This window comes from Phyllostomus discolor, chromosome 9 (assembly GCF_004126475.2).
Source record: "Phyllostomus discolor isolate MPI-MPIP mPhyDis1 chromosome 9, mPhyDis1.pri.v3, whole genome shotgun sequence".
Taxonomy (NCBI): Eukaryota; Metazoa; Chordata; class Mammalia; order Chiroptera; family Phyllostomidae; genus Phyllostomus; species Phyllostomus discolor.
The window spans coordinates 72,259,800-72,275,675 of record NC_040911.2 but is presented as its reverse complement, the minus strand read 5'-3'; the positions used below and the strand labels follow the sequence as shown (position 1 = coordinate 72,275,675).

At 35.6% G+C, this 15,876-nt stretch overlaps 1 protein-coding gene across 8 annotated transcripts in view; it reads right to left on the bottom strand.

The window, feature by feature from the left end:
• TASP1 (taspase 1) overlaps positions 1–15,876 on the bottom strand; it is a 307,997-nt gene that overhangs the window by 178,913 nt on the left and 113,208 nt on the right. For all 8 annotated transcript variants that reach the window (XR_004899340.1, XM_028523961.2, XM_036009562.1 and 5 more), the window contains one exon: positions 9,042–9,148. Coding sequence is in view for 7 of the 8 variants with exons in the window: in XM_028523961.2 (XP_028379762.1) it covers positions 9,042–9,148 (107 nt within the window). In the remaining variant the exon portion in view is untranslated. The remainder of the gene's footprint in view (positions 1–9,041; positions 9,149–15,876) is intronic.

Sequence of the window (15,876 nt, the reverse complement as noted above, 5' to 3'; positions counted from 1 at the left end):
TATAATATATTAGAAAATTATCAAACTGGAAAGAACAATGGTAATTATCTGGCCCAGTATGCTGACTTCATTGCTAAGGGAAGTAAAGTCTAGACAGGTTCCATGCTGATCCAATGTTTCTGGGGTAGTCAATGGCAGACCTAGACTAGAAGTCCTAGTCCACTCTCAGCCTGTACTATTCCCTCCACTCCTTAAGTAATCCTAGCCTCAGGTCTTGAATTCTAAAATAGTTCCTGGCATCTAACTATTTCTTCAAAATCTAAGCTGATTAGAGCATAAGTGGCCCAATCAAGCCCTTAAAGACTGTTTTCCTTCAACCTGATTAAGTATCAGTTCTTATCTTCTGATCATAAAACATCCTTGTTATTGATATTTCCTGTGTGTGTGTATATATACACATTTGTCTTTTCATGCATTGGTTTAATCTACTGGTCTTATTAGCTCTAAGTGTCAGCAACACTATGTGATGGGTCAACTCTGGTCATTAATGCATGTTAACATTCTATGAGAAGGTATTTAACACTTCTGAATTAGAATCTGATGCTCTTAACATCACGGTCTGAGCCAATTCCTAGGTGGGAAGGCTTCTATCTGTAGTCCCAATTGAATTCCATTCACTAGAGGTATTTCCTGTTAGAAAAGCTACAGTATAGTGATTTCTACATAATACACAAGATCATCTGGGACTGTTATAATGATAATTGAAAAATGTTCTTTTCTCCCTCCACTGATTCTGTTAAACACTAAAATTTAAAGGAAGTTCTACAGACCTGTTCAATACTATAAATTGAGAAATGATTTATAAGACAATATCTGACGTCAACTTATAACAGGTTACTTTCATTATGAAATAAAGACAGCAGTTAAGATTTATTAACTGCTCAATCTTGCTTCCATCTTATCACACTTACAACTTTAGATTCAGTATATATACATACATACATTTTATTTATATATATATATATATATATATATATATGAATGGCACAACTTAGTATGAGTTTAAGGAAGACTTGAGAAAAAACCCAACTTACTAGCTATTAAATCTTTGTATGAAAACTTAGATACTTCTCCTAAAAAGGCGGGGGAGGGTTTAGCTATCAAGGGTTGAAATTTCTGGAATTCGGTAATTGGTAAGTTACATGAAGTACTACAAACCAAAGACATTTTTTAAAATTCCCACCAAGTTATACTGCAAACAAATGCTGATCTTCAGACTCCATAACCTATCTAAACGAATGACTTTGTGGTAAATCTAGTAATACATTTATTTAAGTCATTAACCTACCTAGTTATGTACATGTAAATTCTATAGGCTTATTCAGTAATCAAGGTACTCTTAGGTGAGGCAAATGTATTTTAAAAGTATTATTCACGATTCAAAGAAATCATTTCATGCGGAAGATATCATTTTACAGTATGAATGTTCAGTTGTATTTAAAAACAAATATATAAAGTATATTTCTTTTTGTAAAAAAGAAGTCAAAGAAAATACTCCCATTTACTCATATATCTACGTATTAACCATCTTCTTCAGAAACAGGACAAAACCCCAGACTAAGTAAATGTCTATAAAAGACTAATTACTTCTTTCCCTGCACGCATAATGCACAGACATGTACACAAGTACAAATAGAAAAATCTGAGGAAAACATGTTGTTTTTCTGTGCATTTATTTTCTTTGATCTTAACCCACCTCTCACCCAAAAAATACAGTGATTTAGTATGATACAGTTAAGCGTTTACATAATAATTTCAAGATGGTGGATAAAAGGAAAAAATGTTACCCACAATATACTTCAAAAGAATAGAATATATTTATATGAAGCACACAAAGCAAGGCCCAACATTTCCTTTATGAAACATGTGGCCAATTTGATGTCCCTATATGGTGGCTAAGGAACACAAAATTAAAAGTTGTAGCATGTCTTTAGAGTGGTTTTGAACACACGACACTGTATAAACATTGCAAAATTTTCTAAACTTGTTCATTAGAAGTTAAAGAATGAAAGATATTCACAAAAGGTAAAGATCTGATTATCCTTTATTTCACCGTCCTATGCAAGAACTGCTTTACCTAAAAACCAATGAAATTAATTGAAAACTTAAATTACTTCATAAAAGTGGTGGGAGGAGGCAAAGAATTCTATGTACATTCAACTTTAAAATCTGTTATTAAAGAAAAAGACATGGAAACTATTTCAACAATATGCTTGTGAAAAATGAAGAGGAAAAAAAGGCCTGAACATCAAAAATGTTGAGATCAAACAATACCCCCAACCTCTTTTAATACTCTAAGAATAAAAGAGTCCCTCCGGTAATATCCAGGGCTAGCTGTTTGAAACTGATATTTATGAAATCTAGATTACAGTGTGAATTGAGTCTGTTTGTTTTCCCAATGTGAGCATCTCCTCTTTGTAGCAACTCAGTTAGTCCTGTGGCATAAGCTGAGAACAGCAATTGGCCAGTTAACCACTTCATTCCAAAATAAAGGTTTCTTTACTCAAATATAATGAAGATTTTATTTCTGTATCAAAACAAAGCAAAAATAAATAAATTTAAAACATGTCATCACTTAATCACATACACCACAAAAATTACTGATAAATGTTCTAACAACAAGAGTCCATGGCAATATAGCCAGGAGAGATCCAGAAGCCAATCTGTAGAAATTACAAAAACAGAGGGGCATGCAAAACTGCGCAATGAATACTTGATAAGCAAAACTCATGTTGAAGGAAACCACAGGCCAAATAGTTCTTCTTACTTTACAGAAACACAGTCCTCACTTTGCCTAATTTCAATCTACATGAATTGTAGTTACTGCAGTTTAGTTAAAGAATAGCATTCACTCAATAACGTGTTTCACATTTCAGCTACCACGGTATATTTACTATGAGTAATTGCATAAAGTACAAACTTCACTGCTAGCTCTTCCATTCACTGACCACTATTCATCATGATCAGTGACAAATCATGTCATTTCTTTCAAAGTCTGTCAGTGATGGGTCACTGTGCACAGACAGTAAAGCAAGAAGCCGTGCTTGCTTCCTCCTTGCCTCCCAATGATCAATCCATGTGACAGTTCATGAAAAGTGATCATTGAAAGAGAGAACTGGCCAACAAAGATGGAAATGAAGAAATGAAAAGTGATAATGCTGGAAATGAAATTTAATAAGAAATATATTAAGTTATAGAAGAAATGGTTGACCATGGGACTGTTCAACACTGCTACCATTTAAGAGACTCTAGACTAACAGTCAAAGGAACTTAGTGAAGACAAAGATATGAACATAAACAAGAAATGTAGTTGTGACAAAAAAAAATAGAAAAAACTTGACAGTAAGGAAACCATGGGAGGTATTTTACAACATGGACAGAGGGAAGAATAAAATGTTGAAAGCAGATTCAAAATTAAAAGGAGTTTGAAAATTCACCATGACATAGAAAAATGCTCATTATGCGATGAGAAAGCAAGCAATATTCAAATTACTCTTGATAAGTTTTTACACAGAATTACAACACTTTAATTCTTAATGCTTTTAATGTTTTAAATTAATGTACTAAATAAGTATTAGTTTTACTTATTTTTTTAGTTTATCTATGCATTTATACCCAACAGTAAGAGTTTATAATGTTCTGACAAAATAAAGGTCACAGAACAAGCATACTTTTTTTGACAATTAGACCCCTTTGCACAGCTGCAGCTTGTCCAGTCACTTTTATGGTCCAACACTACTATACAAGGCATGAGTCCATCTAGAGAGGGGAATGGAATGAAGAGTGAACAGCTACTATTTTTATATCACACAATACTACAGTAAATAGTAATCTTTTGTTTCTCTAGCATGTCTTCCCTCTAAGTCACAAAAAATAAGCATGGGTGAAACAGAGATGCCAGTTACTAAGAACAGACAATTACTAAAAATTCACAATCATTTTTTTAATATTATATCTTAAAATCCATATAGTCTAAAAGTCAAGACAAAATGTGTTTTTATTTGATTTTTGTGTAGATTAACAATCTAAGCTAATACTGGTTTTGTAGTAACAAGAGACATGTTAATTGTGGGGAGGGAGATGAAAAAGAACTTTCTCCACTTATGCTACACACTACAAATTACACTCCTAATAACCTCTCTCCTCCTCCTTTGACAACAAAATCACTATTCTGTACGGGAGGACATTGTATCCAACAGCAAGCCATGACCTACAAGATACTGTACTTAGAACAACCCACTTAATTTCCTGGGCTCCCTTGCAGCCAGGAATACCCATCTGACACGTGACAAAATTGTGTCCCTGCTCCACTATCCACCCCCCCCCCAAAAAATAACTAAGAAGAAGCTTCTTGAGGGAGATTCTGAAAGACTTGCATTCCAGATAAAAAGTGACATTATATATATCTGGCACTAATCTCCCCACTCCCATTTTCCACTCTCTCCTTCTCTCCTTAAATATAGATGTGCCATCCAGAATTTTAGGAGAGGGAGAGAAATATCAGTGTGAGTTAGAAACATTGATCTGTTGCCTTTCATATGCACCCCAACCAAGAGTGAACCGGCAACCTAAGCATACATCCTTACCGGGAATCAAACCTGTGATGGAAGTTCCTACCAACTGAGCCACACCAGCCAGAGCTGGATTAACCATTCTTATTTTAAACTAAGTCAAATGTCAACGTCAAGGTCTAAGACTAAGAAAAACAAAAGCACTCTAATCTATTAAGTTAGCAAGCTGATTAAAATTTTTCTTGCATTAATTTTGATTTCTTCTACTACTATTATGATGTCACACAATTACTTTTTCAAAGAAAAACAAGACATATCAATGCAACAAAAATTTCTGAATTTATCTACTTTATTTTCAAGCTTCAAAATATTGATTTAGTCTACCCTTACTCCTTTCAAAACAATATTTATCTCCTTCAACTAACAGAAAATGTGAACATTAAGAAAGTTACCAAACTCTGTATTCTTTTTATTATATTTACATAACCAACTCACAGCTTCTTTTATGTAGCCACAACAAACAGTAGCACCAGGACTTGGTCAGTGCTGCCAAAACTATGCTTAAACTACACAGACAGGACAGGGAGAAATAAGCTAAATACAGGTTGATTTAGAAAATAGCTGTTTGGCCTTTGCTGTCATATTTCTAAAAATTACTACGCTTCCTCTTAGAAAGTATAATTTTCTGCTCAATTGGTTCATTATCTGGTCATCTTTTTCTTCTGGGAACGTGTTTTATTATCTTTACTTCTAGGCCCACCAAGATTATATATATACACCTACAAAACAAAGCCTCTGACTAGCATCATTCCCTAAAGGCAAGAGGGTGGATCCTATTCATTTTTGTAGGTCAATGTCACACACACAGTTTTGTATACATTACAGTTCATATATTCTGAATATTAAAAATATTTTTCTCTCATTTAAGATATCTAAAATATTCCATTTGAATCATGTCTACATTCAACTTTCCACCAACCTCTCCCTACTTCCCCTGCCACCTTCCCTTTCTCCATTACAAGATTCCACCCAGGGTAAATCACTAGGTAGCAGTTTTCTTTTAGGCTGAGTGACTTTAAAACTGAAGGCTACAAAAGCAAAGACTATGGTGTCTAAGTAAATGACAGCCACTAAGCCTTTAAACATCCACTATCACTTCTGTTCCTTCCAACAGCCCTGCTGGAGAGAATATCACTATTTGCATTCAAAAGTAAGAAACTGAAACTTCACGTTAAATTACTCACTGAATTCATAAACTTAATTGACAATAGTCTGGTATCTTGACACTTCTCTCTCTCTCTCACACACACACACACACACACACACACACCACTCCATGTCAAATTTCTCAAAAGAATCATCTCTACCCTTATTCTCCCTCATCAACCTCCTACTGGTCTATAATCCGCTCTGTCAGAGGAACTGTCCTTATCCAAGTCCACAGTATCCAGGTGCTAAATTCAATGGCCAGTTCCCTGTCCTCTTACTGTTTTCTCAGAAGCACTTGAACCAGATGATGACTGACTGAAATATTCCCTTCTTGGCTTCCTAGTAGACACTCTACTCTCCTGCTTGTACCACTGCCTCACTGGCTGTCTCTTCTTTTTCTTTGCTGGTTTCCCCTCCCAACTTCATGTTGAACTGGCCTAAGGTTTAGTTTTCAAACCTCTATCTACTCTCACTAAGTGAGCTCATCCAGCCATATGTATTTATTCCTTTTGTTGCCAATAATTTCCAAATATGAATCTCCCTCCTGACCCATGAGCTTCAGACCCATGTAAAAAACTTCTGTTCATCTTTCTTTTTGTCATATCAAGTTTTTTATGGTAAGTCCTCTTTAACAAATATGATGAGTGGCTGGTTTAAATTTTCAAAAGTTGAAAATTCTCTGGGAATCAACAAAAAGACACATACCTTAAACATTTTCTTTTATTTAAATAACAAAGGTTCATTAGTTAGTCAATCTTTTCATACGAGACCAAAGCCTTTCCTGTGAATGTGGGCCCACAAAAAACTGTTCCATATCATCCTTCTTGTATAATCTACAAAACACTGAATTGTCCTATGATTTCAAGTTTCATTTTATCTAACAAAGAACAAGCACATAAAAACACTAACACATACTCTGAATGCAGAGTGTGTCTAGATTTTTAAGACTTTTTTCAGTCTTCTACACCTGGTTTGATGATACTTAATTCTATAGCAATTTTGTATAAACCAACTCTACTTTTATAAATTAGTCTTCAACAAACAACTCTCTTAGTTTTTAAATAGATAACTATTTTAAACTCAATATTCATTAGAGTATATGACACTTAATGAATTATGTAATTATAATGATAAAATAATTAGCATAATGAGGCATTGGGTGGCATAAAATTCAACTAAAAGGAGTAAATGAACATGGCATGCTAAAAGATGAAGTATTTCGGATACTATTAACATCAGGTAACATATTTTATGGTGGAAATGGAAAGTACTGGTATTCCAAGTACATTAAAGGGATATGAGCTAAGAAAGTTCTTGATTTTCCACTTCCCACCTCTATCATCATGAAGCCATACCTTCTCCAGGCCTCCTCACACCACTATATGGTAACAGTCAATTACTAAAGCTAAAAGTTTCAATTCCTCTCTTCCTTACTAACATCTAAAGCATCTTAACTCCTGTCTTTCCAGGAACTCTCAAAATGTCTCCTAGATGTGTTCATCTCTCTCCATCTCCATCCCCATCATCCACAATCCAAGCTGTCATTAGTCATTATCTCCTAGCTGATATCTACCTTGCCACGATCTACCAGGTCTTAAAGGAGCTAGCACCTACCTACATCTTCAGCTTCATCTCACACCATTCTCCCCTTGCCACTATTCTTTAGGCACACTGACCTTCTTCCCCATTCCTTCACTATGCCAAATCCCTACCAGGGCCATGGCACATGCAGTTCATTCTGCCTAGAACTCTATTCCACTCACTCTGAATAAACTCATGTCTTTTTCAGATGTCACTTCAAATGTTATATGCCCTCAGAGAGATCTCTATTCATCATTCTATCTGAAGGACTCTTCCTTTGAGACTTTTTTCCATCTCTGAGTTGTTCTGTATCACATCATAATAGATAGCCATCAAGAAGTTAAAAGCAGAGATGCGATGCTGTCTCATTCACATTTTCCAAAGTTCTTTTGGGCTGCTATGTGGAGTACGGATTGAAGGGGGAGGCAAGAATAGAAGTAAGGAAGTTACGATTGGCTGGGAAAAAGTACAAAGGAATCAGAATGTTCTACACCTTAATAGGCACATGTGTTACATGGGTGTATACATTTATACAAATGATTAAATTGCTCACCATATACAAATTTTATCATAGGGTTTTAAAAGAACAAAAGTCCTAAATTTTCTCAGACATCACACGGGACACAAAAAGCCAGAAACAGAACCACACTATTATCCACTCTTACCAAGACCTACATATTAAAATGTCTATTTTCCTCCTAAATTCCTACTCTTCTCTGGCAAAAAAATTAAAACATTTGGACCAAATTTTTTATTAATTCTCCAATGTGGCAACACACAGGAAAAATATGTCACTATGAAAAATGACTTATTATGCATTTTTGTATAAGTAAACAATACAAAACTATGACAGAAGGCATGAACCAGTATCAATAAGATGTCAAAGCACATCAAATGAAAGTGATGTGAGACAACCATCATGAACTCTGTGATAATGAACCCACAAGCCTGAGACTGAGCAAGAATGTTGTGGTTTTCAACTTCTTTCTATCCCCCAAACACCTAAGAAATGCCACACATGGACTCACGATGACACACTGATGTGTGAAATGCAAACAAAAATGTATAACAATGAGAAACAGAGATTTACAATTACAATGTATAAAAAAGTACACGAATGCAATATACACATTTCCTTATAACATACTCTACTCCCTGAACAGCCATGTTAAGAGTCACTATCTAAAGCTTCAAGACCTGGATCAGTAGCCATCAATCACATGTAGCTATTGAACACTTGAAATGTGGTAAGGTCAAATGAGATACTGAATTTTTAATTTTATTAAATTTTAATTAATTTGTGTTTTAGAACATACTTCAATTATTGGAATAACTTGTTATGTAAACTACTTTTTCAACTGTTATTTGTATGTGATAGAAATACAGACCAAATTATTTCCAAAGAAAATTTAGTGTCATTATTAAGATGTGCTGGAAGAGTAAAATACACTGGCTTAAAAGGCAATACAAAAAAGAAAGCTTAATAGCTAACTAATCATTTTTTCATTGGTTATATTTTTAAGTAATATTTTGGATTCACTGGTTTAAATAAATTATTAAAATTAATTTCACCTATTTCTTTTTACTTTTTAAATGTAATTACTAGAAAACTTAAAAGTATGTATGTGGCATGCATTATATTTCTACTGGATCATACTATTTTAAAGCTCGTATATCTAAGTATAAATTAAAAATATCATTATGATACATTAATGATTAATATTTCAAATACCTCCTGACCTTTTCACTTGATTGTCTTCTTTTCTTTAGTTGAATGAAATCTGTTTCCACCCTTTCTGCCAGCTCTAGTTTCCGCTTGTTTCTTTTAAATGCAGCTAAACTGAATCCTATAAAAGAAATATTAAAAATTACATTTGATAAATATTAGGGCAACTGGGCAGAAGAGATATCCTGAAAAGCCTCTCAGGATAAAATCCTTAAGAATGTTGGATAAAGGTTTAGAAAGACTTTTCAATGTATGCTGGAAGTGGTAGGAAAATAAAATAACCTAAAGTTAGAGAAGTAAAATAATAGTCAAATCCAGAGAAAGAAGTGAGTCCTAACAGTAGGTGCCTCTGGTATCTGCTAATGCATAACACAGCCAACTTTGGTTTTGAAGGTTTCTGTGGATAGGGACAAGAGATAAAAACTGGGGACAATGCAGCATAAGGAAACATACTGGAGATTACCCACACACAAAAAAGAAAGGAACCCCAAAGGGTCACATGACCCTTTGTAAAAGGGAAAACCAGGAAAGGCCACCATATGCAAAGAAACAGGAAACTTGCAAGTTTCAGGCTTGGATTTAAATGTTAGGAAATGCCCTGGTTAGTGTAGCTCAGTGGATTGAGCATCATTCTGTGAATTGAAAGTTCACCAGTTTGATTACCAGTCAGGGCACATGCCTGGATTGTGGGCCAGGTCTCCAGTTGGGGACATGCAGAAGGCAACCAATCAGTGTATCTCTCACACACTGATGTTTCTCTTCATCTCTTTGTCCCTCCCTTCCCCTCTCTCTAAAAATAAATAAATAAAACCCTTAAAAAAATAAATGTAAAGGAAGAAAAGTCTCTCCAGATAATGTTTGACCAGGAAGGGCTTTCAGATGGGCTTAGGGAATTCCTAGTACCTGGGAGGCAAAAAACAAACCAATAAACAAACAAAAAAAAAACCCTCAAAAATTATCTCGGTGTGCCAGTGCTTTAAAAAACCACAAAACACACCCAAGTGCAAATATTCCCTAGAAAAACACACCTTAACTTACCAGACTTCCGAGAGTTCCAATTAAAATGAGCCCATGGCTTTTAAAAAAAATTCATAAAACATATAAGAAATAAAACACCAAGAAAAAAAAAGCTTGCCAAATATCAGGAAGCGTAATTCAACTTAAACACTACAAAGACCTCAGATACTGGAATAATTGGATACAGAATATAAAATATGTTAATGATCATAGAAATAAAGGATACTGAAAATATAACAAAGGAACAAAAGATGACAAAATGATCAGGTAGACTTGAAGAAAAAACAAATACAGCTTCTAAAAGTAAAAAAATATAGACATGGGTGGTGTGGTTTCGAGGATTGAGTACCAGATTATGAAGTTATGGATTGCTGATTCAAATCCCAGTCTGGGTGCATGCCTGAGTTGCAGGCCAGGCCTCTAGTAGGGGGCACACAAGAAGCAACCACAGATTGTCTATTTCTCCTTCCCTCCCCCTCTCTAAAAAATAAAAAACTAAAATATTTTTTAAAAATAAAAGTAAAAAAATAATAATTAAAAATGTAAAACTTGATATACAGATTTAGACCACCAATTAAGTTCAGCTGATAAAAGGGAAATTACAAACTAGAATATAACACGAAGAGATTTCCCAAGTTTTCTGATAATGGCAGACTAAATTATTCCAAGTAACTTTCCTATAGAATATTACTAAAAATGTTAGATTAAAATATGAAAAAACACCTTAAAAGCATTTAAAATATTATAAAATTTCTAAGCTAAATTCTGAGAGTAAACTGAAGACTAAAGCTATTACTAACACTGGGAACATTTGCCAACACTAGCATAAATTAGTTTTAGTTAAATGGCGTCAAAAAGAGATAAAGTCAAGCCTAGAGCCCATTAAAAGTGGAGTTCTATTGGAGACACTTCCCAGAATACGCTGGGAATTTAAAGGGCTACTACACTCGCTACAGGGATGACCCAGAACTATGTAAGTCTGCCTCTAATCTCTATCTCAATATCAGGCACATTCAGGCATGACCGTCTTAGATTATGGCAGAACAGAAGGGGAAAATGGAGGAGAAGGAAGAGAAGGGGGATAGGGGATACTGGAAAGAAAAAAAAAACTGTCCCTGAGAAGTTTGGGGTTGACTGCGGCCTCTGCACAGATTTGCAAACATGTGGCCTGGGTAGGTCAGAGAATAAGCTTTCAACCAAGTTTAAGTAAATTCTGATTAATAATGTGTGAAATAACAGTAAATATATAGTGATCTCTGCCCCCAATTCCTGGCACAAAGCTATTAAAAACCTTTTGTTCTAACACTGGGTCTCTGACCCCAGTTCCTGAAAGAGAGCTCCTAAATCCCTTGGAATTTCCAGGATGATATGAATGCCTTTTGTTCTAAATAGGCAACTCTTGGTGGGTTTCTAAATAGCTTCAGAATGGCAATGGGTCACCAGAAAGATAAAGCCATTATTAAAAGCTTGCAACTCTCAGCCCTACACCCACTCTGGGGGAAAAAAAAAAAGGACTGGCTATTTAGTGAATCATGCCTACATAATGAAATCTCCATAAAAATTGCCAAAGTACAAAGCTTGGAGAGCTTCCAGGTGGCTGAATACATTTATGTGTTGGGAAGGTGGTACACCCAACTCCGTGAGGACAAAACGTCCTGCACTCAGGATCCTTCTAGATCTCACCCAGTGTATCTTTAATTCTGTCTGTTCATTCATATTGTTTAACATCCTTTGTAATAAACTGGCAATCTAGTAAGTAAACTATTTTCCAGAGGTCTTTGAGACACTAACAAATTAATCAAATCCAAGGAGAGAGTCATGGCAACCCCTGATTTATAACCAGTCAGTCAGAAGCACGGGTGATAACCAAGGCTTGTGATTGGCATCTAAAGCAGGAGAGGTACAGTCTTATGACTCTGCCTGAACCTGTGAGGCCTGCACTAACTCCATTTAGTGTCAGAATTAACTTGAATTGTAGGACACCCAAATGGTATTAGAGCATTACTTGGTGTAGAAAACCATCACATTTGGTGTCAGAAGTGACATAGGGAGTTGTGAGTGTGACAGTAGTATGAGAGTAAAGGAGAAACAGGAGTATCTTTCCCATTCAGAGTGCACACACACTTAGGAAAAGTAAAAGCAAAAAATAACACCTGGAAAAAGACACCTATATCCTAGACAATGGGTGAGTCTACACAAATAATTATTCAAGGACAATAATAAATATATAGTCAAAGATAATCAGGCACAAAGGAAATGAAGTACCATGAATAAGAACAAGCAGAAAAAATCCCAATGTGTATCTCACATAATGGAATTATTAGGAACAAAATACAACAAGTAGCCTTAAAATGATTAAAAATGAAACAAAAAACATGAAAATACCATATTTCATATTATAAAGTAAAATAAATTACAGATTCTTAAAAAAAATAAACAGAACTCCTAGAAATGATAAAGCAAATAAGCAAAATTAAGATCTCAACTGTACATGTTTGGTAATCAACAGGATATAGGAAAAATATCACTGAATTAAAAGACTGATCAGGGAGATCAAGATGGCAGAGGAGTAAGTGGAGGCTACACTAAACTCCTACCAGGACCATTCTGGAATTATAACTGAAGCGTAGAAAAATCATCCTAAATAACCAACTGAACACTAGCTGCAGACAAGTCTTATTACCATGACCAGACAGAAGAAACCACATCACTACAATGAGACAGGTAGAGAGTGCAGAGGAGGTGTGAGAGAGCTGGCTGCGCTACCAAGGGAGGCAGCTGAAGTTCCTGAGGAATATTTCAGTGGCTAGGGGGTTCCCCCTGAGGACTGTGGGGTCTAAACCACAAACTGGACTCCTCAGTCTATTGCACCAGAGCCAGAATGAAACCCAGATAACAGCCAGCTGTGAAAAGCTGCAGGGTTTCTGTCTGCCAGGGAGAGAGCGCTGGAGACGCACAGAGCCTCTTAAAGGGTCACACAAAAATTCCATTTGTATACCTGGGCTCCAGCAGAGGGAAGGCAGAGTAGAATGGAGACACATGAGAGTCTGGGATTGGTGGCTTTGGAGAGAGAACTTAAGGAACAGCTGCCAGAATCTCTGAGCTAAGTCATTTTCCATACTGCAGAGGCCATTATACTCAGGCAGAGCACTCCTCTATGACTGGCATCTGACTGAGGGGAAGCAATAGCTCCTCCTAAAGGAATTACTCTACCCAAACCTCTAGAGCTTAAGCCTGGTTGCTGATTACAGCTTGATAAATTTAATAACTGATCAGTTCAGCAACTGCTTAGCAGCTAAGGCAGAACAATAAAGAAGCAGTCAAAATGGGAAGACACAAAAAAGACTCCCAAAATGAAAGAGCAAGAGAATTCTTCACAAGAAGAAATAGATGAAATGAAGCAATGTATCAAATAGAGTTTAGAGTAATGATTATAAAGATACTAAACAGCATGAAAAAGACAGAGAAACCACAGGAAAAAAAGGGCCAGTCAGAAATAAAGAATACAGTATCTGAAATAAATAATACACTGGAAGAAGGAATAATCAGTAGGTTAGATAAAGCTGAGGATCAAATCAGTGATTTGGAAGACGGGGTATAAGAAACACTTACACAAAGCAGGAAAAAAAAGACAATTAAACAATGAGGAGAGCTTAAGAAACATTTTGGACACCATGAAGCATAACAACATCCACATCACGGGAATACTACACGGAGAGAAGTAAGGGGAGCAAGGGATCGATAACCTGTCTGAAGAAATAATGACTGAAAACTTCTATAATCTGCTAAAGGAAAAAGATATAGTAAGTCCAGAAGGGTTGGAAAGTCCCAAACAAGTTGGATCCAAAGAGGCACAATTGAGGCACATCATAATTAAAATGACAAGGATTACAGACAAGGAGAGAATCCTAAAACCCACAAGCAAAAAGCAGGTAGTTACCTACAGGAGAGCACCAACTTGAGTGTCACCTGATTACTTAACAGAAACATTTTAGGCCAGAAAGAAGTGGTGTGAAATATTCAAGGTGATGAAAAGCATGGACCTACAACCAAAGCTACCTTAACTTGCAAGGATATCATTTAAAACTGAAGGAGAAATAAGAAGCTTCCCAGACAAGAAAAAGCCAAAGGAGTTTTTTAATACCCAACCAGTACTGCAACAAATGTTAAAGGGCTTGTTATAAGAAGAATAAGAAGAAAAAGAGTAAGGGGAGGGGGGAAACTAGAGGAAAACAGTCCAACAATAAAATGGCACTACATAGGTATCTATCAAAAATCACCTTAAATGTAACTGGCTTAACTGCTCCAACCAAAAGGCATAATGTAGCTGAATGGATAAGAAAATAAGACCCACATATATACAGCTTCCAAGAGACACATCTCAAGGCAGAAAGATATACACGAACTAAAAGTAAAGGCATGGAAAAAGATATTTCACACAGAGGGTCCAGGATGGCAGAAAAGTAAAGAGAAGCTGCAATAACCTCCTCCCAGGACCAATCAGGAATTACAACCAAATTGTAGAGAAATCACCCAGAATAACCAACTGAACAATAACTGCAGAGAAGCCTTATAACCACAGACAGACAAGATAAGCTACTTCACCACAATGTGAGCACCAAAATATATAAGGAAAATCTTGGAGGATTTCAAGAAAGACATCAATAGCAACACACTCATAGTAGTGGATTTTAGCACCACCTTGTCAGCAATTGATAGATCTTCTAAGCAAAGAAGTAACAAGCATATTGTGGCACTGAACAATACTATAGATGAGGTAGATTTATTGATATGTACAGAACCTTTCACCCAAAGAAGCAAAATACACTTTCTTTTCAAATGCACATGGAACATTTCAAAAATAGACCACATGGTAGCACACAAAATAAGCCTCAACAAATTCCAAAAATAACTGAAATCATATCAAGCATCTTCTTGAATCAAAATGGCTTGAAACTAGAAACCAACCTTAGGAATAAAACTCAAAAACATTCAAATTTATGGAGACCAAATAACATGCCACTAAACAATGAATGGGTCAACAATGAGATCAAGGAAAAATAAAAACGTTTCTGGAAGCAAATGAAAATGAACACACGACAGCCTAAAACCTATGGGATACAGCGAAGTCAGTCCTGAGAGGGAAGTTCACAGCAATACAGGCCTACCTAAAAAAGACAGAAAAATCTCAAATAAACAACCTAACCCTACATCAACAAGAACTAGAGGAAAATCAACAAACTCCAGAGCAAGTAGAAAGATGGAAATAATCAATATCAGGGCTGAATTAAATGACACAGAAACTAAAAGAATAACTCAAAGAATTAATAAATCCAGGAGTTGTTCTTTGAAAAGATAACAAAATCAACCAGCCTTTAACCACACTCATCAAGAAAAAAAAAAGAGAGGGGACACAAATAGATACAGTCAGAAACAAAAGAGGAGAAATTATAACCGGCATCACAGAAATACAAAGGATTGTAAGAAATCACTACAAGAACTATATACCAAGAAATCTGACAACCAGGGCCAAATGGACAAATTTCTAGAAATATATAATCTTCTAAAACTGAACCATGAAGAAGCAGAAAGTCTGAATAGACTGATAACAACTGAAATTGAAGCAGTAATCAACAAATTCACAGCACACAAAAGCCCTAGACTGGACAGCTTTGCTGATGAATTTTACCAAACATTTAGGGAAGAGCCAACTCCTATCCTTCTCAAACAATCCCAAAAAATTCAAGAAGAAGGAAGACTCCTAAATGCTTTTAATGGGCCAATATTATACTAAATCCAAAAGCAGGTAAAGACACAACTAAGAAAAAATAC